The sequence below is a fragment of the Mesocricetus auratus genome, unplaced genomic scaffold, assembly GCF_017639785.1.
Source record: "Mesocricetus auratus isolate SY011 unplaced genomic scaffold, BCM_Maur_2.0 Super-Scaffold_100025, whole genome shotgun sequence".
In the NCBI taxonomy this organism is placed as follows: Eukaryota; Metazoa; Chordata; class Mammalia; order Rodentia; family Cricetidae; genus Mesocricetus; species Mesocricetus auratus.
Window position 1 is genome coordinate 20,752,042 of NW_024429206.1, and position 23,488 is coordinate 20,775,529.

The following is a 23,488-nucleotide window of genomic DNA, read 5'->3' on the forward strand; positions in this document are numbered from 1 at the left end:
AAGACAATGGTTAAGAGTGCTCTTGCAGAGGACCCCAGTTTGGTTCCCAGTATCAACATCAGGCAGCCCATAGTCATCTGTAACTCCAGCTCCAAAGGATACAACGCCCTCTTCTGGTACCTGCATTCACATGTGCACATAATAAATAGCACACAGACACACATTAAAGACAGAGAGAGACAGAGAGACAGAGAGACAAAGACAGAGACACAGAGACAGAGAGACAGAGACAGAGAGACAGAGCTAAGCAGTCCTGGTCAAGGTGAGGTCCCACCATCACTGACCATCATTGTTTCAGGTTCAGTTTCTCCTGAAGGTGATCTGGCAAGAGGGAGAGCTCTGTGATGTCTCCCTCTGGGCGATGAGTTACTCCTTCCAGCTGGTCCCAGGCTTCAGTCTTTTACTTCTCACAGAATGAGACTCTTGGAGAATTTGAAAATGGGGGTGGGGAATCTATTGCCTTAATAACCTGATAGCCAAGAGGAGGGGTGCATGTTTCTAGAATATTTTTATTCCTCAGGTTGGGGGAGATGGCTCAGTGGATAAAGTACTTACATGAAGACTAGAGTTCAGATCCAGAGAATCTAAACAAATGCCATGCAGGTGTGCTAGTCCACCTATAACTACGCACTTAGAAGGCAGAGGTTGGGGGCTCCCCAGAACAAGCTGGCTAGCTAGACTAGTAGAATTTGGCAACTCTGGGTTTGCTATGGGTCTGGGGTCATTCAGATATTCACCAGTCTGACAATGAATAAATTAAAAAATTATTTATTCATTATGTATACAGTGTTCTGCCTGCATGTGTCCCTGCAGGCCAGAAGAGGGCACCAGATGACATTACAGATGGTTGTGAGCCACCATGTGGTTGCTGGGAATTGAACTCAGGACCTCTGGAAGAGCAGCCAGCGCTCTTAGCCTCTGAGCCATCTCCCCAGTCCCAGTGGCTAAATTTTAATAAATAGGAGTCTTTATTAAATATTGACCAATACCGTACACATTGGCCAGGTCCATACCTGAGACGCAGGCTCAGAGTATGGCTCAGAATTACATTAGTCAGGGGCTATAAAGGCAAAACTCACAAGGCTATGAGTTTCCTGCCTTTGTACACTCAGAGGCAAGCACAGCCATGATTTACTTTCTGCCTACATGTAATCAAGCACACATCCTGTGATCTTTGGGGCAACCAAGCTTGGTTACAGAAGTGAAACCACACGGTTCCTTATCAACAGCCCCCAGCATTCCAGGAAGTTATCTGTCCTTGGGAAAGTGGGGGCTTATAGGTTAGAGGCATTTTTGTTTTATAGACCTCTTTAATTTTTTTCTTAAACTTTATTTATTTATTTTGTTGGTGTTTTGCCTGCATGTATGTCTGTGTGAGGGAGCTGGATCCTGGAGTTACAGACAGCTGTGAGCTGCCATGTGGGTGCTGGGAATTGAGCCCGGGTCCTCTGGAAGAGCAGTCAGTGCTCTTAACTGCTCAAACTGCTCTAAACTGCTGAGCTATCCCTCCAGCCCCCGTACTATAGATCTCTTAAGCATAGTGATTTAAACTTAAAGCATAACATTATCCATCACAGGTTCAAGTGGGAGACCCTGTCTCAGTAAATAAGACTAGGGCTAGGAAGATGGCTCAGTGGATAAAAGTGATTGCTGCCAACCTTGATGTCTTGATTTCGATCCCCAGGACTCACATGGTGGAAGGAGAGGAGTGACTCCATCAAGTTGTCCTCTGACCTTCACACATGAGCCAAGCACACGCATGCACATGCTTTCTCTTTCACACACAAGAAATAAATGCTTAAAGAATAGAATAAATATGTCAATAATCAAATAACGTGAAACGGAAATGAGCGTGACAGTGAGTGTTAACCATGGGCCTCAGTATGCACATGCACACACATGTGTGTGCCTATATACATGTGAACATACACACAGACACGCATATACTGTGGGGTGTGGGTGTGGTGGGGGGACTATCATCATTTTGGATCCCTTAGATCTGGAGTTACAATTGGCTGTGAACCCTGCATTCTGTGAGCTGGTTCCTCTGCAGAAACAACGTGTGCTTTTAACTACTGGGCAACTTGCAGCCCCAGCTCTGAATTTCAATTGTCCAAGCCCAGAATTCCCACTGCCCTTGGCCAAGAGCCATGGACCAGGAAGCCCCTGAACAGATGCCTCCCTCTTTTGCACACATCACCTCCATCCATTTCTTCCCCCTTCTGGCCATAACTCCTCAGCTTTGGGAACATTGTCTTTTATCTGCTGTGCAGAATTTATGGCTGATATTTGTAGGGAGTTGATAAAATATGAGCTACTATGATATTTCAAGACTTAGAAAGTGATATTGAGATGAACGGATACGGTCGTTTTAGATCGTGATAAATGCTCTGAGGGGAGGGAAGAGTGTGTGGAAGTTGTGTGCGGTTACCCTGGAACTCGGGGACCAGAAATTGCCTCTAAGAGGAGGTGACACTGATGCCTGAGAGGTGAGAGAGGCCAGGTATGTGCCAAGCTGAAGCCTGGGAGACAGGAGGTGACAGGTGTGCTGGAGGGCTAGTGTGCCCTTGACTGAGGTCTGGCAGACCAGGGAGGCCATGCGTGCCCCGAGCCAAGGCCTGGGGGGTGGGAGAGCCTAAGTATGTACTTAGTGGGAAATAACAAAGTGGACCAGACTGGGAGTCCTGGGAGCTGAGAGAGGCTGGGTGTGTGCTCAGTTGAGACCTGGGAGATGGGAGAGTTGGATTTTGCCTGGGCTGTGATCTGCGGGGCAGGTGATGTGCGCGGCTTGGGCACAAATATCCCAGTAGAAGCATGCAACCTATGGATGCTGAGGTATTCCTGAGCTGGTTGAAGCTATTCAGGGGTCATACAGTGTGAACAGTGGATGGTATCAGAAGCTGCTGGGGTGGCAGGCAGGGGATGACAAATCATGACAGGCTTTTTTAATAAGGTACAGACTGTGTTCTGTATTATGCTTTAGTAAAAGGAAGGCTCTGCAGACAGTAAGATGAAAGCAGAAAGCTGAACGGTACCCTAGGGCACAGGACAGATCCCAGGTAGTGATGAGTCTGCACAGTGTGCTGCAGTGTGAGCCGTGAACACCAGGGGTCAGTGCAGAGCATCACTGAGCACCACCACAGAGCCAAAAAACCCGGTGAATTTGATCTAACTACTCAGAGGCAGTTCACCGGTCCTGCAGGGCCCTTTCTGCACGTGTGTGTGTGTGTGTGTGTGTGTGTGTGTGTGTGTGTGTGTGTGTGTGTGTGTGTGACAGGTTCATGTACAAGTTTGTGAAGGTATGCACGCACGCATTTACATGAGTGTGTACAGGCCAGAAACTGGCATCGGGTGTTTCTTCAATCACTTTACCTTAAACATCTGTCTCTTTAATTGCAGTTTTATTTATTTCTTGCACACAGAGGGACATGCATGTGCCACAGTGTGAACGTGGAGGTCAGGGGACAATTTGCAGTAGTTGGTTCTCTCCTTCTATCAAGTGGGTCTGAGGAATCAAACTCAGGTTGTGAGGCTGGAGGCATCCGCCTTTGCCTGCTCAGCTGTCTCAGCACCGTTGCTCCTTGTTCTGCAGACAGGGCCTCTCACTGGCTTGATCTATCTGAGGTCTTGTGCAGGCAGCCTCTGCGAACTCCTGTGTGGGGCAGTCCTGTCGTGTCCAGAGGACATTGTTTCCGTCCAGTCCTCCAGGACTTCTAGCTCTTACAGTCTTTCTCCACCTCCTCCATGATGGTCTCGTGGACAAGATGGCTCAGTGGGTAAGATGCCAGCCTTTACCAGTAAAGGCTGGTGACCCGAGTTCAATCCCCAGGACCACAGGGTGGAAGGAAATAGCCAATGCTCACAAATTGTCCTCTGGCTGCCACATGCCCGCGGTGGCACGTGCTCCACTCATCCCAGGCACACAGATAAATAAATATAATTTAAAAATTGGAGGGGAAAAAAGGCATAGTGACAACTTGGGGACATCCAGCAGGACTGACTTGAAGATGCTGTCCTCACAGAAGGATCTTGTGACTTGAGGAGGGTTGTTGTGCAAGCTGGGAGACAGGCTGGGAAAGATACCGGCTCAGGGTGACTGTATGGCTAACGATCCTGTGGGCACCATGGAGTGTAGAGGCTACACCATTCTCCAGAGCCCCAGAGGGTGCCAGTCACCGCCACCTCCCAAAGCTCCATCTCAAAGGCCAGGAGCAGGGAATCAGTGGCAGGGAACCCGGGAGTCACTATGTATGTGCCTGTGGATTCCAGCGCTGCATAGATGACCCAGACGTCCGATGCATGCATGAGCCCCACCCAGAGCATGCATGAGCCGCCCCACCCAGAACATGACTGATGAACAAGGCGTGTGAATGGCCTCTCCGTTCTCAAAGTCCCTGCCAAGTTGACACCAAGAATAATAGGCATTTAGAGACTAATTACACATCTGGATGAATCTGTTTCAGTCTACTGGATCGGACATAATCATATTAAAATATAATGAATACATTCAAACGCACAATGCCTGATTAACTAGTCACTTAGGAGCCAGAGCGGGTGAGAGAGCTGGCTGGTAACCAAGGTTGCCGGCTGGGTGAGCGTGGGGATGGCAGCTGCAGGCTCAAAATGGATTTCCCGGTCACTTTTGTTTTAGGTTCTCATTTGTTCTTGATGCCCTGACTCAGGTTGGGCCAGACAAGCTCAGGGTGCTTTTCCTAGCTTCATTTTCGTGTTGTTTGGGAAGTCAAGGGGGAGTGGGGAAGCGGGCTATGGTGACACCAGCCTGTGATCCCCGTTCTGGGGAGGCAGAAGCAGGAGCCTTCAAGACCAACCTGAACTACATAGTGTGTTGCAGGGCAGGGTGGGTGAGAAGGAGGCGGGAGGGGAGAAGGGTGGAGAGGGGAGAGGAAGGAAACAAAAATGTCTATCACCCCTGCTTAGCTAGGCCCCAGCTGGGAGCCCTCCAGCTAGTCTCGACTTGTCCCCTACTTTCCTGGGGGGAGGAGCCTATGAGTCCTGGAAAACCCCAGGAAGCTAGCCCTCCTTCTGACGGCAGAACTGGTTGGCACCCAAAGTGTGTTTTGACTAAGGACATCTTATTCCTGCTGCCCTGCCCTGCCAGGCATTCTGGTGCTGGGTAACCCTATGCCAGCCCAGCAGGAGCTGGCTGTGTACCAGTAGTTCAGGGATTGACACATCACCAGTTTGTAAGGAGGGGCTGAGTGGTCAACTTCAGTAGAAGCAACCTATGTAGACAGAAATATTTAGTTAGTAATGTACTCACTTATTCAAATGATCTATTTAGCATCAGTCTGTCTGTCTATGTCTATCTATCATCTATCTATCTATCTATCTATCTATCTATCTATCTATCATCCAACTATATCCGTTTTATATCTGACAATCATCTAATATCTATTTACCTATTATCATCTACCATTCATTCATCTACATCTGTTCATAATCATCTGTCATCTTTCAACCAATCATCTTTCTAATTTCGCTAACATCTTTCTTCTCTCTCTCTTCCTTCCTTTTTTTTCTTTCATGTGATGGTTTGAAATAAAATGGCCCCCAAATGGAGTGGCACTATTGTTGGAGTAGGTGTGGTCTTGTTGGAGGAAGTGTGTCACTGTGAAGGCGGGCTTTGACATCTCCTATATGCTGAAGCCACGCCCAGAGTCTCAGTTCACTTCCTGTTGCCTGATGATCAAGAGGCAGGACTTTCAGCTCCAGTCCCATGTCTTCCTGAATGCTGCCATGTCCTGCCACAATGATAATGGATGAAACCTTTTAACTGTAAGCCATCCCACTAGATGTTTCCCTTTATAAAATTTGCTGTGAACCACCCTGGGAGGGCCTATGGGCCATAAAAACAAGTTGACCAATCAACACAGGGCAGGTCATCCAAACTTAGAAGCACACCAATCCTGAGACTGTTTCACACCCCTAGGAACTCCCCTTACTCTGCCCTTTAAGATCCCTGCCTCAAAGTTGCTTGGGGTCTTTCTCCAGCCACTATGGTGGCAGGGTAAAGGGCCCGAGCTAATGGGTTTAGCTCGTTAAATAACTTTAATAAAAGACTCTTTGCTTTTGCATAAAAAAAGTTGCTGTGGTCATGATGTCTCTTCACAGCAATAGAAACCCTAACTAAGACATAATATCTATGTATGTAACTACACATCTATCTATGTAGCTACCTATGTATTTACGTATCTGTCTACATATGTATGTATGTATGTATCTACGTACCTATCTATGTATCTATGTATCTATCTATGTATCTATCTACGTACCTATCTATGTATCTATGTATCTATCTATCTATCATCTATCCATCTATCATCTTCTATTCATCTATCTATCAGTTATTCCAGACAGAGTCTCATGTAACCCAGGCTATTCTCAAACTTATTAATAGCTGAGGATGACCTAGAATTCCTCATCCTCCTGCCTCCACCTCCCAAGAGCTGCAATCACCGGTGTATGCTGCTCCGCCTGGGTTTGCTCTTGTTTTCTCATAAAGCCTCTTAAAACTTGAAGGTCTTTACTGGCAGGACCTAATGCAGCTAGCTGTCTGTTGTTTTGACAAGTCTGGGAGTCTGGGTTTTAAGTTTCTCTGTAGACATCACATTGCTGGGCTTGCTTCCTTCCCAGCCACAATCAGTAGGCAACGAGCTGTGGTTTCCCGTTTGAGACAGTTTCCTGTTACCCCTTCCTTTGACATGGGGCCGACTGGCTCCTTTATATTATCCCACTGTCCTTGGAGGCACTGGGGTCAACATGCCCTGTTTTCTCATTAATTAAGTTTTTTCATTTATTTTACATACCAATCACAGTTTCCTCTTCCTCATCTCCTCCCATTCCCCACCCCATCTACCCCTCATCCACTTCTCTGTCTCCGTTCAGAAAGAGGAAGGCCTCCTTCCCATGGGCGTCAACAAAACATGCGTGCCCTGTTGTGTAATAAGGAGCTCATCAGTGTATTGCACTCTAGTATGAATTAGACTCTCAAGGATCCTCACTGACAGAAGGAGCTTATTCTTGAGGTGCAGGCTAGAGTTCGGAACCCATCTAAAAATCTGGGTGCTGTGGTGTGAGTCTAATCCTGGTGAGCCTAGGGAGATGGGGACAGGATAACCCCTGGGGCTTGTTGGTCAGCCAACTTATAACATAGTTGGTGACTCTAGTTTCAGTGACATACCTGCCTCAAAATATAAGGTGGAGGGTCAGCAAGATGGTTCAGTAGATAAAGGTGACCGCTGGCAAGTGTAACGACCTGAGTTTAATCCCCGGAATACATATGCGTGTGTATGTTTGTGTGTGTATGTGTGTGTATAATTTTAAAAACTTAACAGAAAAAAATAAGGCAGAGAGTGATTGAGAAAGACCCCCAATATTCTCCACTAGCCTCCAAGAACACATGCACATATGTACATACACACACATGCAGGCACACACACACATACACGCACCCACGCATGCAGGCACACAGACATACACACACCCACAAGCGATGGAACTGATGAAGTATCTGAGGGGCAGACCCAATATAATGCCATTTGGGGGATGTGTGTGGTTTAGAACAACACCCACTCATCCTGCAAGGCTGGCTAATGCATCCAGGGATGTTTTAGGTGCTCCAGCAAGTGGGCAGAAAACTTCTTGGAGCAAGAAGCTACAAAGGATGATAATGGGCACCACACCATTATCGCAGAACTCAATCTTCAAGATTTGGGCACAAACACCTGCTTCTCTTCCAGAAGGTGATACAGGAAGTTTACAGATGGACTTCCAGGATAAATCCTCGAGTGAATCGTCTCATCAGGAAACGAGATCACTGGTCATTTGGGGGAAAGGACAGAACCATTTTCCTGTGGAATCAACTGTAGCCCACAAGGCTCCTCAGGACTCAGAAGAAGCAGCTAGTTAGATGGGAGAGGGCATTGAAGGTCAATCTTCCATTCTTCCCAGAAGCCCCTGCTGGGTGTTACACTTGGTACTCATGGGTGGTCAATCCTGGACTATGAAGGGTATCTCGGTTTTTCCCAGTCTCTCTGTCTCTGTGTCTGTCTATCTCTGTCTCTCTCTGTTGTGCTTTGAATGAGAAATGCAATGCACAGGCTCCTGTGTTTGAATGCTTGGTCCCTAACTGGGGCCACTATCTGGAAGGAAGCAGAACCTTTAGGAGGCAGAGCCTTTGGAAAGAGGCTCCTCATTGGGGGTGGAATTGGGGGTTTGATAACCTGATTCCATTTCCTTCTCTCTGCTTCCTGAGTATGGCTTCTTTTTCTTTTCCTAAGTAAAGAACCAGTTTTTATTCCTGAAAGCACATGGCTGAAGTCAGACAATTAGTGTTCCATCTTCATTACCCTCAATGTTGTGCACACCGTTCTCAGAGAACTGGTTCTGTTGCTCCATAAGATGTTCAAAGGCTCATAAACTTTAGAGGTATTGTCAAGATGGGCATGCTGCCACAGAGTTTTAATCCCAGTGAGTATGGTTGCAGTGTGACCAGTCAGATTCCTGCTTGTCTCAGTCAGGGTTTCTTCTATTGCTGTGAAGAGACACCATGACCACGGAAATTCTTATAAAAGAAAATCATTTAATTGGTGTGGCTTACAGTTTCGGAGGTTTAGTCCATTATCGTCATGGTGGGACATGGTGCAGGCAGACATGGTGCTGGAGATGGAGCTGAGAGTTCCTATATCTTGATCAGCAGACAACAGGAAGTGAACTGAGACACTGGGCGTGGCTTGAGCACATATGAGACCTCAAAGCCCGCCTCCACAGTGACACACTTCCTCCAATGAGACCATGCCTACTCCCAAAGCCACACCTCCTAAGAGTGCCACTCCTTATGAGCTTATGGGGCAACTACATTCAAACTCACAGTGCTCCTGTCCCGATTCCTTCCCCACCACTATGGACTGTGTCCCTCTGGAACTGTAAGCCAAAATAAACCCTTTCTCCTACAAGTTATTTTGTCAGGGTATTTTAATGAAGCAACAAGAAAGAAGGAAACACTGAGCAGGTACATGCATATATATGCAGATATGGCAGTCAGAGAATAACCCTGGGGGCATTCCTTAGGTTCTATCCACCCTGTGTATTTTTGTTTGTTTGTTTTGTTTTTGAAACAGGGTATCTCTAATATATATCTTTGATTGTCCTGGAACTCGCTCTGTAGATCAGGCTGGCCTTGAACTCACAGAGATCCACTCTCTCTGCCTCCTGAGTGGTGGGTCATGCTTGACCCACCTTGTGTGTTTTTTAATTAATTAATTTATTTTTTCTCTGTGTGTGCATATATCCTGTGCACATGTGTGTATTGATGTGTGTGTGTGTGTGACAGAGAGAGAGACAGAGAGAGAGACAGAGAGAGAGACAGAGAGAGAGACAGAGAGAGAGACAGAGAGAGAGAGAGAGGGAGGTCAAAAGACAGCCCTTGGGAATTGTTCTCTCTGCCACCTTGAGAGACTCAGGGATTGAACTCAGGTTGTCAGGACTATACACAAGCTTCTCTACTCTCTGAGCCATCTCATTGAGCTGATCGTGTTCTTTGAGACAGAATCTCTCACTAAGCCTGAACCTCACCAAGTAGGCTAGACTAGCTGGTCAGTGAACCCCAGGGATCCTCCCATTTCTATTACCCCAGCATTGGGTTACCACTGTATGTCACCATGCCCATCCTAAACTTTTTTTTTAGTTGTACATGTATGGGTTGTTTTGCCTGTTTGTATGTTGGTGCACTGTGTGCACACATTGCCTTTGGTGCCTACGGAGGTCAGAAGAGGGTGGTGATCCCTTTGAACTGGAGTTACATGTAGTTGTTATCTACAATGTGGGTGCTGGGAATTGAACTCAGATCCTCTGGATGAGCAGCCTGTGCTCTTAACTGCTAAGTCATCTCTCCAGCCCCTGTCCAGCCTTTTAAGTTTGGGTCCTGGGTATCGAACCCAGGTCTTCATGCTTGTATGGCAAACGCTGTACTTACTGGCTGAGCCATCTCACCGATGCTGTTCTTGGAGCGGGCAGCAAGAGGGCAACTGTGGTGGTATGGGGGGTTTGCTTTGTCTTGGGCTTCCTGGCTTGGCCACCGTTGGCTACCTGAGCTAAAGGAGCAATTGTTCCGTCTGTGAAACTGCCTCTTCTGACGCCATGTTCCTGAGGAAACGTGGGCAAGCTCCAAGTCATTAAGTGGATGGAGCTCTCAAGCCTGATGCCCGTGAGCTTGGATAGCCTTGCAAGAGAGCTCTGAGCTATTTTATGGCCAGGTCTGCTGCTCCAATACCATTAAGAGCGCTCTCCCGGTGGCCACCCTGCCTGGAGCAGCCTGACAGGGAAGGATTTTGCCTAAGGGAGCCAACTGGAAATCTTTGGAACTCTGTCTTTCCCACCACTCACAGCTCTCATGGTGCTAGCTCTCCCTTGGCAACTAAAACCGTATTTGAAAATAAAATGTCACTTTTTAAAAAATGTCTACTGTCAGCACATGGAAATTTTGTTTTTCCTGTTGAACTTCACGAGATGACTCGAGGCGACTGAGAGAGTCTAGATGTATGCCTCGTGCGTGGGGAGTGGGTGTCAGCGCATGTGAATCAGTGAGTCACAGGGGCGAGCGAGAGAGTAGTGTGGCACCGCGGGGCCGGGGGTCACAGCGTGTACGGTGGCATCAGCTGTGGGGGTGCAGCGTGGGGGGCATTGGAGTGCCTGGTATGTGAAAGTCAGAGGCCGAACTCAGGTCTGAGGGGACACGGATGTGAGTGTGGGACATGACTCGGTCTTGGGTTCCTCCCCAAGGACTAGTAGTGTTGTACAAGTGTGTGTGAACAAAAGCACTATTCTCTGGGTGTGTCGTGTGTGGACACATGTGGGCGTCTGGAATCCGTCACTTGCATGTGTGTGTCTGAAGAGTCATGCTGATGTGTATTGTGACTGTGTGCCTGAGATTTAGTGTTGTTGTGTGGGCCTGTGATGGAATGCTGTTCCTAGGGAGACATGTACAAAGGTCTGTTCACTCCAGATAGGGAAATGATGACAGGCCAAAGTAACCAAACTCCCAAAGTCCAACTCGGTGAACCGGTGAAAATGACAGGAGTATGGGTGACTCAAAGACAGTTGCATCAGGGAAAGCCAGCCCAGCATGGGTGACGCTCATGACCGCTCACTGCATAACTTGCAGGCCGCTCAACATGTTAGCCAGCCTCCTCTTCTCAGCGGTTCTAACTGCTTTAATAATTTGGGGAGGGAGAGGGAGATGCTTCCTTTCTGTTTTTGTGATGAAACACACTTACCAAAGCTTAAAGGGGCAAAGCTGTGATAACAGCTCAATATTGAATGAGCAGGAAAAAGAAACAGAAACCAAGGAGGAGTGCTGTTTGCTGGTTGCCGTGGTTTCATAGCTTTCATAGCTCAGGACCACCAGTCCAGGGAATGGTGCTGTCCAAGGTGGGTTTGGTCCTTCTTAAATTGATTAACTATTGGGATGATCTCCTACAAACACGCTCACAGGCCAACCTCATCTGAGCAATCCCTCAATTGAAATTTCCTTCTTGGGTGACCGTAGACTGTGTGAGATCAGAGTTAAAGCTAGCTAAGACCGAATGGCTTGTGAACCTGCTAAGTTTCAGAGACTTCTTGAGACTTGTGGGTTGTTTACTTCCTGAGTCTTCAGGAGCTTCTCTCCAGGAATGGACTTTCAGCCCAGAGGAAATTGTTGTATAAAACAGTGTTACTGTTTGGCTGTGAAATTTCTCTCCAAAAGCTCACATGTTGAAGGCTTGGTTCCTAGTGTAGCAGTGTTCAGAGGTGTGATATGTTTTTGGAGATGATCAATTTCTGAAGGCTTTGATTTTCTGAATGCACTAACCCAGTGACCGGGTGGCGGTTAGCTGAAGAAATATATCACTAGGGGTTGGTTTTTGAAGGACACACCATATCCCTGGCCACTTCCTGCTTCCCTCTCTACTTCCTGTCCACCCTGGGGTGAGCAGGTTTGCTCCGTCACCACCTGCCATGATATAACAGGACCGGAAGCAGCAAACAAGCATCATGTACTGATGCCCTGAAGCTGTGAGCCAAAACAAACCATTCCTGCTTGAGTGGGGTTTCTCAAGCAATTATCAGTGGTGAAGCACATGACAAACACACTGTCTAAAGACCAGTGCTAGGGGGTGTGTGTGTGTGTGTCCACACACATCTTGTTTAGTAATCTAAACTTGGGAAGCTTCTTCCCTGAAAGGATTCCCTGTGGTCCCATTCTTTGGGTCATTCCAGCCCAACCACTTAGTTTTATCTCTTTTTATCTAAAGCTTATTTTTTTTAAATTATTGTATCTGTGCATGATGTATGTGTATGCATGCATGATATGTATGTGGGGGTGCATGCATGCCTTGGAGCGCATGCAGAGGTCAAAGGACAGCTCCGTGGAGTCAGCTCTTTCCCTCCACTGTGATGCGGATTCTAAGGATTCAAGTTGCAGAGTCAGTTCCTTTGTCTGCTGAGTCAGCTCCTTTATCTGCTGAGTCATCTCACTACTACTCTTTTTTTTTAACCTTTATTTTGAAACAGGGTCTCACTCTGTAGCTCAAGCTGGCCTTGAACTTACAGCCTTCCGAGGAAGGCAAAGCTGGTAGGGATGGAACCCAGTGTCTCACACATGCTGGGCAAGTGTCTGCTCCTGAGCTCCACCCTTCGTGCAAGCAAGTGCTATATGTGAAGTACTGGGCTTTTTTTCTGCAAGTTGGTGTCTGCTATTGTTCATTTTATATTGCTTAGGCAAAGCCTGAGGGTGTGAATGGAAAAGTACCTAGAAAGATTAAAGTTGCTTCCAGAGGCACAGATCCATTTGTTATGTAATACTCTCTGGTGACATTGAGCCCTTATTAATAACTAAACATCTGTCAGTACTATAATTATATTTCTTTGGCCACGGTTGTATCTACCATTGTCCCGTGTAAACATGGAAGGGCAGGTGTGAATTATTTAGGCAACCGACTGTGAGTAAGTAACCACTCAGCACTGTTTCCCGGCAGTAAGTTTCTGTCAACTCCTTGCAGAGTCTCAGTGTCTTCGCTGAAGTGCCTCTGATGTACCCCAAAATCTCTGACCACATCACTCTGGACCCCTGATGCGGCTGCCCGAGCAACCTGGAGATGGGAAGCCTGAGAATGAGACAAAGGGGGACCAAGAGAGCCCCGAAGGGGGAGAGGAGCCACGGAGAAGCCCAGCCCCTGACTTCCCCACCTGGCAAGTCTTCCCCCCCAACCCCAAACCCCTGGACCTAGATTGCTTTGCAGCTCCCAGGTAGGGGAGTGGGGTGGGGCCTGAGAGCTGTGATGCCCAGGAGAGAGAGGAGAGTCTATGAGAAGTCGGTGGGGGTGGGCCGGGGGCTTCCCAAAGGATGAGCGATCCAGCAGGAGACAGAGAGTTTCTATGGATTCTGGAGGTGGTGGGTTTCCATGGTCTCCATTTGAGATTCACGCTCAAGGAAAGAGGGTGTGGTTGCAAACTCACTATCAATACTGGGCTTGAGAGGGTGTGAGTTGTTATGAAACAGATGAAACTTGCAGAATGCAGAGCAAGTGACAGCATGGAAACAGAACCTTTACATAGGTCATTTTAATTAATTCTCAAAATACTGCCACGAGAGAGAGGATCTTTCAAATCGTGTGTGTGTGTGTGTGTGTGTGTGTGTGTGTGTGTGTGTGTGTTTGCTGGAGACTGAACCTAGGACCTTGAGTGTATTAGACTGGTGCTATACAGGTCCTTATTATGTACAGGGATTTAGAGTAACTGTTCTGCCACTGAGCCATACCACCAGTTCCTCACTGGGGAATTCTAGACAAGTGATCTACCGCTGAACCACACTCCTAGGCCCTCACTGGGGGATTCTAGGCAGGTGCTCTACCACTGAGCCACACCTCAACCCCTCACTGGGGGATTCTAGGCAGGTGCTCTACCACTATATTACCTTCCAAGTCTCCTTTATTCTTAATTTGAGACATGGTTTCATTAAGTTGTTCATCCTTGCCTTAAACCCAATAGTCCTCAAATGTGAAATCCCCCTGCTTCAGCCTTCCAAGTAGTTGGACTACTAGGGACTACTGCATCTCCAGGCCTAGCTGTGCAAGTGTATTTTTATAAGACAAAAGTGGCATCAAATACTGAGCCACTGGCCTGAGGTCACACGGTCAAAGGAGAACCCTGACTTCCTACCCAGGTCTCTCCGAGGGTAATTATGGAAACCTCTTCCTTCCCTCCCCCTCCTCCTCATTTTTCTCTTTCCCTTTCATTTCTCCTCCTCCTCCTCCTTTTTAAACCCCCTACTCTGCTTCCTCCTCCTCCCTTCACTCCCTCCTCTGTCTCTCTCCTCCTTTCTGCTCTTCCTCTCTCTCCCTGCATAGAGGAGTGGTCAGTTCAGGATGTGGGGTCTATATGTCACCAAGCCACAGGCTGTGGTTTTGTGTAGAAGGGAATTTTACATCTGTGTGATACTGGCATCAATGGTTAGATGATAGTAAATTCTTTAAATTGGTCTGTCCTGAGATTATCTCTCTAAGGCTATTGGTCATGGAGTCTCTTGTTCTCTCCATCCTAGCTCCTGCTAGTGGTGGAAAGTGTTCAGGTGGAGGGAATGAACTTAGGCTTATAGGGGGTGTGTGGAAATATTTTTGGTGATGCAGTTCCATGTTTCCCCAGAATTGTAGAAATGTGAGCATGGAGGTCCGAGGCACAGGACATTGCAAGACTGTAGCTAGATTCTAGAACCTTCTTCAAGACAACTCAGTGTTTGAGATCTCAAGGGCAGAAGCTGATGAAACTCTTGGTCAAGGGCATGTTGACATGCAGGGTGAGCCCTCCTCAGGACTCAGGGCCAGAGGGCAATTCTTGTGGCTAAGTGTGGACTCACAATGGCTACTTGAGAAGTTCAGCCAGGTGTTTAGTTACTCTTGCCACGGTGGTGACAAAAACCCAGCAAAGAACAATTTCAGGGAGAGAAATGGTTATTTCAGCTTGTGATTTGAGGAGCTATGGCCACCATGGTGGGGGAGGGGCATACTGACAGGACTTTGTGGTGTCTGGTCACATGGCACTCACACTTAGGAAGAGAGTGGGGTGAATGGTAGTAGTCACTTCACTATTTTTCTTTTTATTTAGTCTGGGACCTCTATCTTTGGGATGGTGCAGCCCATAAATAATGTGGGTTTTCCCACCTTAAATATGATAAGCTCTTTCCTCCCCGCCCTCTCTTTTCTGTGTGTCCCAGGCTGACATAACACCCATGATCTTTCTGCCTCATTCTCCAGAGCTCTGGGACTACAGCTGTGTAGCTCCCAGGCCCATACTAAGTTGCTCTATTGGGATTTAAGCTGCAGCCATTGGCAAGGATGAGACCCCAGAGAGCGAGCCGTTCTGACCTGTGGGGCCCTGGCTTCTTGATTTGGATGCTGAATGAATGCTCTTCCATTTCTGTACATGCCAGGGGATCTCTGGATGCCATTTTACTTCCATTTACGTTGCTGTGATAAAATACTACGTAGAGGGAAAGGTCTATTTCAGCTCACCATCCTAGGTTTATAGTTCATCTTTGTTGACACACCAACATGCTTCAAATAGTCACGGTATATCCACAGTTAAGAGCACAGAAGAATGAATGCAAGCATGATTTCTCCACTCTCACATTGGTCAGGACCTCTGCCTAGGGAATGGGGCTGCCCTCGGTAGGTCGGATCTTCCCACAGCAATTATTAAGACAATCCCCACGAGCATGCCCACAGGCCAACTTCATCTAGCAAGCCCCTCACTGAGATTCTGTTCCCAGGCAAGGCTAGGTGTGTCAAGTTGACAAAGCCGTCAGAGAACTGGTCTTGAGTGACTCCTGGGTGGTCTGTAGTGCAGTTGGCCACCTCAAAAAAATGGGACAGAGAGATAGATGCCCATGCAGTTTTGACAAAATACAGCTAAGTAAACAACCCCACTTCTAGGGTGGTGCTGCGGGCCAATCCGAAGGAAGCTGTTCTCTCTGGGGAGAAGTGGATGAGCACTATTGATACATAAGCTAAAAATAACCAATCTTCCAAACAAAGTGTTTTTAGTATTTTGAAATGAAAATGTGTAGACAAAGCAGGCATCTAGAATGTATGAGTCATTAAATTGCTGACTCTCAAAGCAGTGGAAATTCAAAGGGCACTTTTTTCTCTCTCTGTTTCCCCCTCCCAACCCTGTTCTGAATAGCTTTGAGAGTCTCTCCATAAGCAGGTCCCACAAACTGCCCCATGGCCTCGTGGTCCTACACAGCAACAGGCTAAAGGAACTCAACTTCTTCTTGCCCCGTTGCTAAGCAGGCCTTGGTTGCTAGGTTGCTGTCATTGACTCAACTAGCCCCTTGAAAGGCCCCCTCGTCTTTACCCGTTGTGTCTCCCCTTCCCCCATGGGACCCCAGGCACTTCTGTGGTCCTGCTCTCTCCCCTGGATGCTGCTCTCTCCCCAAGTGTTTGCTCGGTGCTGCTGAACACATCAGACCTAATGAGGATGCTGCAACATGGAACATCTCTGAGGAAGCTGGTTTTAAGGGGGAGGGCGTGTAACACAGGACAGTAGTGAGATGAGGCAGTGGGCATCCTCGGCTCATCCTTGGATTGTAATGGAAGGACTGGATCTGGACATTGGAGTTCTCTCCCTCCCCCTCCCCCTCCCCCTCCCTCTTTCCCTCCCTCTCCTCCCTCTTTCCCTCCCTATCCTCCCTCTCCTTCCTTCCTTCCTTCCTTCCTTCCTTCCTTCCTTCCTTCCTTCCTTCCTTCCTTCCTTCCTTCCTTCCTTCCTTCCTTCTTTCCTCTGTGTGTAGGCCAGAAGACAATGTCAAGTGTCATTACTCAGGAGCTGTCCCCTTGTGTTTTTTGAGACAGAGTCTCTCTCTTGCCTGGAGCCTGCTGGTTAGGCTGTGCTGACTGATCAGTGAGTCTCAGGAATCTCTTTGCCTTCACCGCTGCAGCACTGGGATTACAAATCCATGCTACCATGCCTGGCTTTTTATGTGGGTGCTAGGGATCAAAATCTGATCCTCATGCTTGCAAGGTAATAGGCTCTTCACTGACTGCACTGTCTCAGCAGTTAATTCGTTAATTCATTTTTGAGGCAAGGTCTCGTGTAGCCTGTGCTAGCCTCAGATTTGCTACATGCTACGTAGCCAAAGGATGACCTGGAACTTATGATCCTTTTGCTGCTGCCTCTCAACCGCTGGGATTGCAAGTGATCATTGCATAAGCCACACCTGGGTTAGGTTAAGGGTCAGCTTGGCTTATGGAGTCGTGGCTATGGAACCCAGGGTGTTATGCATGCTAGGCAAACATGCATACTGAGGTATACCCCCAGTCCCTGAATACTGATGCAGGCCAAAGGCCAGTGTCAGGAATCATCTCCCATCACTCTTCTGCCGTATCCTTTGAAGCAGGGTCTCTTAATCGAACTCAGCTCCACTCCTAAACCTGGTTTTGCTCTGGGGATCCTCTCTCTTTGTCTCTTAAAGTTAGAATTACTGGCAGGCTGCCACATCCACCTGTCCCTGGTGACATTCTTTTCTACTGTGCCTGCTGATGTGGCGATGCATGTTTGCAATCCCGGTGTTAGAGCTGTGCAGACAGGTGAATGGATCCCTGGGGCTCGTTGGGCAGGCTCCTTAGTGAGCCGTGGATCCAGTGAGAGACAACAACAGCAGCAGCCGCAATAATAAAAATAACCACAAGGTAAGCTGGCTGGCAGTACGGTTCAGTCGGTAAAGGGGCTTCCTGCTAAGCCCGATGACCTGAGTTCAATCCCTGGGACACCGCATGGTAGAAAGAGAGAAATGACTTGCCCAAGTTCATGACACAGGAGGGCCACGACAAATTCACACACACAATAGATAAATAGTTGTAATTTAAAAATTAAAAAAAAAAGATACAGACAAGGTGGATGACACCTGTGGAGAGACATCTGTTGTTGATGTCTGTTCTCTACATGCATACATGAGCATGCTCACTCCCACATATGTGTGCATCCAGAGACAGGAACATGCATGCACACATGCTGGCATTGACAAACACATACACACACACACACACACACACACACACACACACACACACACACACAATCTTCTCTTGCTAGCTTGTGCCAAAATTGTTCTCCAGAACAGCTGTACCAGTTCATCGCAGGACAGGGCTTTTAAGGACAGGGGACACGGACAGGCAGGGGACTAGAGAGAGGAAGTACGTGAAATTGCTTGGTAATGGAGCCGGTCTCAAAGTGGGAGCTCTCAGGGCAGAGAGCAGCGTCCTTGATGGAGCAGCGGAGTCACAGTGCAGCCAAGGTGGGAGCCCTCAACCCCACAGCACTCCTGATGGCCACCTCAGCCACACCCTGGATTCCCTGACCCAGGCACATCAGTCTCTCTCGCACTCCTGGTCCACTTTTTATTCTTCCAGATTTACTTTTGTTTTTAAATCGTGTAGCTTATTGAGCTGAAGTGGCAGGTGGTTGTGAAGGGTCAGGTATGGGTGCTGGGAACTGAACTAGGCCCCCTGTGAGAGAAGCCAGTTCTCTCAACAGTCAAGCCATTTCTCCAGTTCCAATGCATTAACATGCTTTTGACCCAGTCTTTGAGACTTTCAGACATGTATTGATCGTTTCTTGGTCATTGTCAACCTCTGCTTCCCATTCGGCTCCTCCCAGATAGCGCCGCAACACCCTCTTCCCAATTCCATGTCCTCTTTTCACAGGCCATGAACATCCTAACGGGAGCCTCGTTCCCGGAAGAAGATGGACCAACCCCACCCTGGCGTCTTGCAGCTGCCAAAGCTCCTTAGCTAGGGGTAGACTCTGTGAGCCCTCCCTGTCTATGCTGCACAGCTGATTGACTTGCCCTTGTGTGTGTATAACACAGGCAACCATGACTGTTGTGAGTGTCTGCATGCAATGGTCCCATGTGTTTAGAAGATGATGGTTTTACAGCAGTCGGTCCTGACCTATGGCTGTTACAGTCTTCTTGAATGCCTTGTCTTACTTCAGCCTGGTATTGCTGCTATGTGACTTCAGAGTTGGGTGGATTCCATTGAATGGTACGGTGCTCAGAATGTGTTTCTGTATTCTCCTAACCAAACAGGGCTTAGTAGAATCTCAGTCCTGTGTGGCTTTGGTTCACATCCGTATTTGGGACCCAGTGGTCACTGTCTTCTCTCAATATATGATAACCCAGTCACCCTCCTTTTGGGCAGGAGGGGGCATTTTCCTTTACTGTCTTATCAAATTGATGGTATTAACACCCAGAGGTGGTGTGTGTGTGTGAGAGAGACAGAGACAGAGACAGAGAGACAGAGAGAGAGAGGGGAGAAAAAGATTTTTTTAACCAGATCTGAGATTAACTGGAGAGTTCCAATGTAGGGAAAAGATTTCAATGTACCAAGAAATCTTAGCAAGCTGGCCTTTGGTGAAATACCTGAAACCCCAATACACTGGAGGTAGAAGCAGGAGGATCAGAAATTCAAGTTTGAGGCCAGCCTGGGCTTCATGAGACCAAGTCTTAAGAAAAACAAAGCAAAAGGAATTTCGTTAGACTCAGAAAAAAAATACAAACAAACAAATGTATTTTCAAGACGCCTTTAATGCATGGCTTTCTTTGGCAAGTCTAGCAAGGCCTGTGAATTATGTCTTCTAGACGCAGAGTGGAACACTTAAGGTAATAGCAAAGAAAATCAATGTAGTCTAGTGCTGTGTCTAAGCACTAAACAAATGTGTGGCACAATAGGGCATTAACTAATAAGACGCAGGAGTAGGCATGGGGACAGTTGCATATTTGAGGAACCATAGAGCTAAGAGTAAACAGTATTTAAAAATAGTGCGTGCCTGTGAGACGATGGGAAAACAGCAAACGACACAGGTGCATCTACCAGTCAGTCCTCCCTCCCCTCCTCCTTCCCCTTCCCTCCCTCCCCTCTTCCTGCTTTCCTTCTTTCCTCTCTCCCTCCCCTCCTCTGGCTCTCCCTCTGTTTTGTGACAGGGTCTCACTATGTAGCCAAGACTGGCCTCAAGCTTACAGTTCCTCTGCTTCAGTATTTGGGAGCTGGAATCACACCTGTATGCCCCACTTTACTGTCTGATTCCTGCCTTAGACATAGCCACCACCCTTCTTTAGGAAACCTGTCCCACAGGGATGGTTTTCCTCTGATGCCCAAACAATTCATCAAACCCCCAACAGTAGACCGTAAAAACAATATTTTGGAAAGTATTTAATTGGATACTTGTTTTCCTATTTATTTATTTATTATGGTTTTCTGAGACAGGGTACCATGTAGTCCAGGCCACACAGCTAAGGATGACTTTGAACTCTTGGTCCTTCTGCCTCAGTCTCTTGAGAGTAAGTCAGCACTCTGCCTGGCTCAAATTCTCCCCTTTATTTGATGTTTGGTTATAAGCTGAGCCCACAATGTTGCAGGATATTGATCGCACTCTGAAGCCCCAGGGAACTGTGACAGTAAAATCAGCCTTGGATCAGGGGGCAGAGCCAAGGGCTAGTTGACAAGAATTAGCTGTGGAGAGTACAGAGAGCCTTGGACAATGGATAGAGAGACACACAGGAAGGAGTAGGGAGGGACTTAGGGACTTGAGGTCTTTGCGGGTTGGGACAAATGGAGAGATATGCTCTTGCTGCGTCTCCAGTCAAAAGGAAGGTCAGCTGGTTGCTTCTCAGCCCAATCCAAGGTTGATTTTATTAACACTGTCTCAGTGATTCACAGCACTATCAAATATCCCTCAACACCACATCAAGAGATTTCTTAGGCTGGGCCAACGATAGTCATTTGACTTCTTAGAGGCACACTAGACTTAGCAGCCAGGATCTATGGGCAAAGGCAAATCATGTATTGTAGCCTGGTGGGGACGAATCTTCTCTTTGGATTGTTTTCATCAGTGTGAAGGGGAGCATCTCCCTGGAGAGTAATGTTTAATTTTGTGGCACTGCAAGATATCCCGGCCTCTTCTTGCACACTCCTTGCCTGGCTTGTTGGTTTATCTGGTGCGTGTTCTCTCCTGTGTGCTCTTCGGTGTGAACACGTTCATACACCTGCGGATGTTAGAGATTAACCTGAGGTGCCCATCCTAAGATGCCCTTACCATGCTTCTTTTTTTTTTTTTTGAAACAGGGCATCTCACTGTCTTGGAAGTCACAAGGTAGCTGAGCTAGCTGGCTGCCAAACCCCAGGGGTACCCTTTTCTCCATCTCCCTATAAGGAGGAGTACAAGTTTGCACCATCACGCCCTGCTCTTCTTATGTGGGCTGTAGTGATCAAACTCAGGTCCTCATGCTTCATAGCAATCACTCTACTGACTGAGCCATCTCTCCAGATATTTGTCCTGGTTTCTTTGATTAAAAATGGTGTCAGAAGTCAAGATCTGGGTGTTAGGTGTGCTTGTTGCCATGGGACAATTGTAACTTCTAGGCCCTCTCAGCTGACAGGGTGGAGAAATATATATGTATACATACATGTATATATATATATATATTCCACACAGACTTCTATATGCAACTATCCTGACCTAAACATTGATCTATGCTGTGTCCTAATCTACTACCACATGGATCATTCTAGAATCCTCCTTTGCTAAACTATAATGTAGAGAAATTTGGCTCTGACCATCCATCATCCATTTACTTAATGAGGCCAAATGTATTCACAATGTCACGAGAACCATGATGTCATCAACCCATGGGAAGCAACCTCATCAACTGTGATGCTTATGCCCAGAGTTCACTGCATTTAGCTTTACACAGCAGGTCCGTTTCCAAAGGTATTTGAGTTGCAATTTCTTCCTGTCCTCTTCAATGAGGTCATTTTGTACGTCTGCAGTACAAATGAATTTGTTCCATTTTGCATTCCAGTCTAGAATTTGTTTGCACTCTTAAATGCTTTGTTATTTCTTATTATCTCTGGGATAGTGTCTCATGTAGCTCAGGCTGCCCTCAGCCTCTGTAGCTGAGGATAGACTTGAACTAATGATCCTCCTGCCCCTGCCTCCTGAGTGCTGGATTTGCAGGCATTTATCTCTATGCTCCTAGCCTTAAACAACTTTCCAAATTTGCACTCATTCAGGTAAACTTGGTGGGTTAAAATTTTGTGAGTTTTTAGGAATGTATATTGTTATGAGCACACAGTTACAGTAGCATACGTTCCCTGTCCTGAAAAAGTACCCCTGCTTCTCCTGTTCCAACTTTCTCTTTGTCTCTGGATTTTGTGTCTATGGTTTTGTCTTTTCCACGGCATCACTTAAAATATGCTGTCTTTTCAGACTGGTTTCTTTCTTTTTTTTTGCTTTAAAATTTTTTACTTTAAATTAGAAATTTTTTATTTAAGTTAGAAATAATCTTGTTTCACATGTCAATCCCAGCTCCCTCTCCCTCCCTTCCTTCCCCACCCTCCCCACCAGGTCCCGCAGGACCCCACCCAATCTCCACTTTGATCCCTAGGGTGGGTGAGGCCCTCCATGGTGGATCTCCAGTGACTGTCATTTCATCCAGGGCAGGGCCTAGGCCCTACCCCAAGAGTCCCGGCTGAGAGAGCCTCCCATATTGTGGCATGGGCACTCAAAGTCTATTTGTGTGCTAGGGATAAATACTACCCAAGGCCCCATAGATTACCTAGGCCTCCTCACTGACACCTACATTCAGGGGGTCAGACTGGTTTCTTAAAGACTTGTCTTTATTTTAATTAGGATTATGTGCTAATGAGTGCTGTGTCCATGGAGGCCAGAAGAGGGTGATGAATCCCATGGACTTACAGGTGGTTGTGAGCCACCCAACATAGGTGCTGGGAATTAACTTAAGTCATCTGGAAGAACAGGAAGTGCTCTTACCGAGCCTTAGGTTGGTTTCTTTCACTTGTGTACATGTAAAATTTGTAGTCCACAAATGCCTTTTGTGTCATGTCTTTGTGTATGTGTGTAAATTTAGTGTTTTCATATGTGAGTGTAGTATGTGTAGAGCATGTACACATGTTTGTGGGAGTACATGTGCCCATGTGTACACACTTGGAAGACAGCAGTGTCTTCTGTTGCTCTCCCTCTATTCCATTGTCCCACTGAGACAAAGTTTCTCACTGTCCCTGGAGCTGCTCCCGGTGTCTACCTCCCGCAGTGCTGGGTTGTGGCCACCATGGCTTTTTACGTTCTGGGTATTAGAACTCAGGTTCTTATGCTGGTGCAGCAGGCCCTTTAATTCACCAAGCCATCTGCTCGGCCCATGTCATGACTGTTTGATTCTTCATTTCTTTCCTTCTTTCTCTATTCTTTGAGAATTCTAGACAGTGTATTTTGTTCAAATTCACTCCCTGCCCCAACTCGTCTCAGATCTTATCCATCCTTCCCTTCTCACTCAAGTTTATGTCCTCTTTAATTTTTCTCTTCATTTCTTTTTGCCTTTGGATTATGTTACAATTTATATGTGCATTACAGTTTGCTT

At 47.1% G+C, this 23,488-nt stretch overlaps 1 protein-coding gene across 6 annotated transcripts in view; it reads left to right on the plus strand.

The window, feature by feature from the left end:
* Positions 1-23,488, plus strand: part of Caln1 (calneuron 1) — a 474,698-nt gene that overhangs the window by 56,833 nt on the left and 394,377 nt on the right. For 4 of the 6 annotated variants that reach the window (XM_040731664.1, XM_040731663.1, XM_040731662.1 and 1 more), the window contains exon 2: positions 13,059-13,305. The exons of 1 other annotated variant lie outside the window; for it this stretch is intronic. In XM_040731664.1, the coding sequence (XP_040587598.1) occupies positions 13,130-13,305 (176 nt within the window). In that variant the 5' untranslated portion in view covers positions 13,059-13,129. The remainder of the gene's footprint in view (positions 1-13,058; positions 13,306-23,488) is intronic. One more of the 6 variants, XM_040731665.1, reaches the window with a different exon arrangement.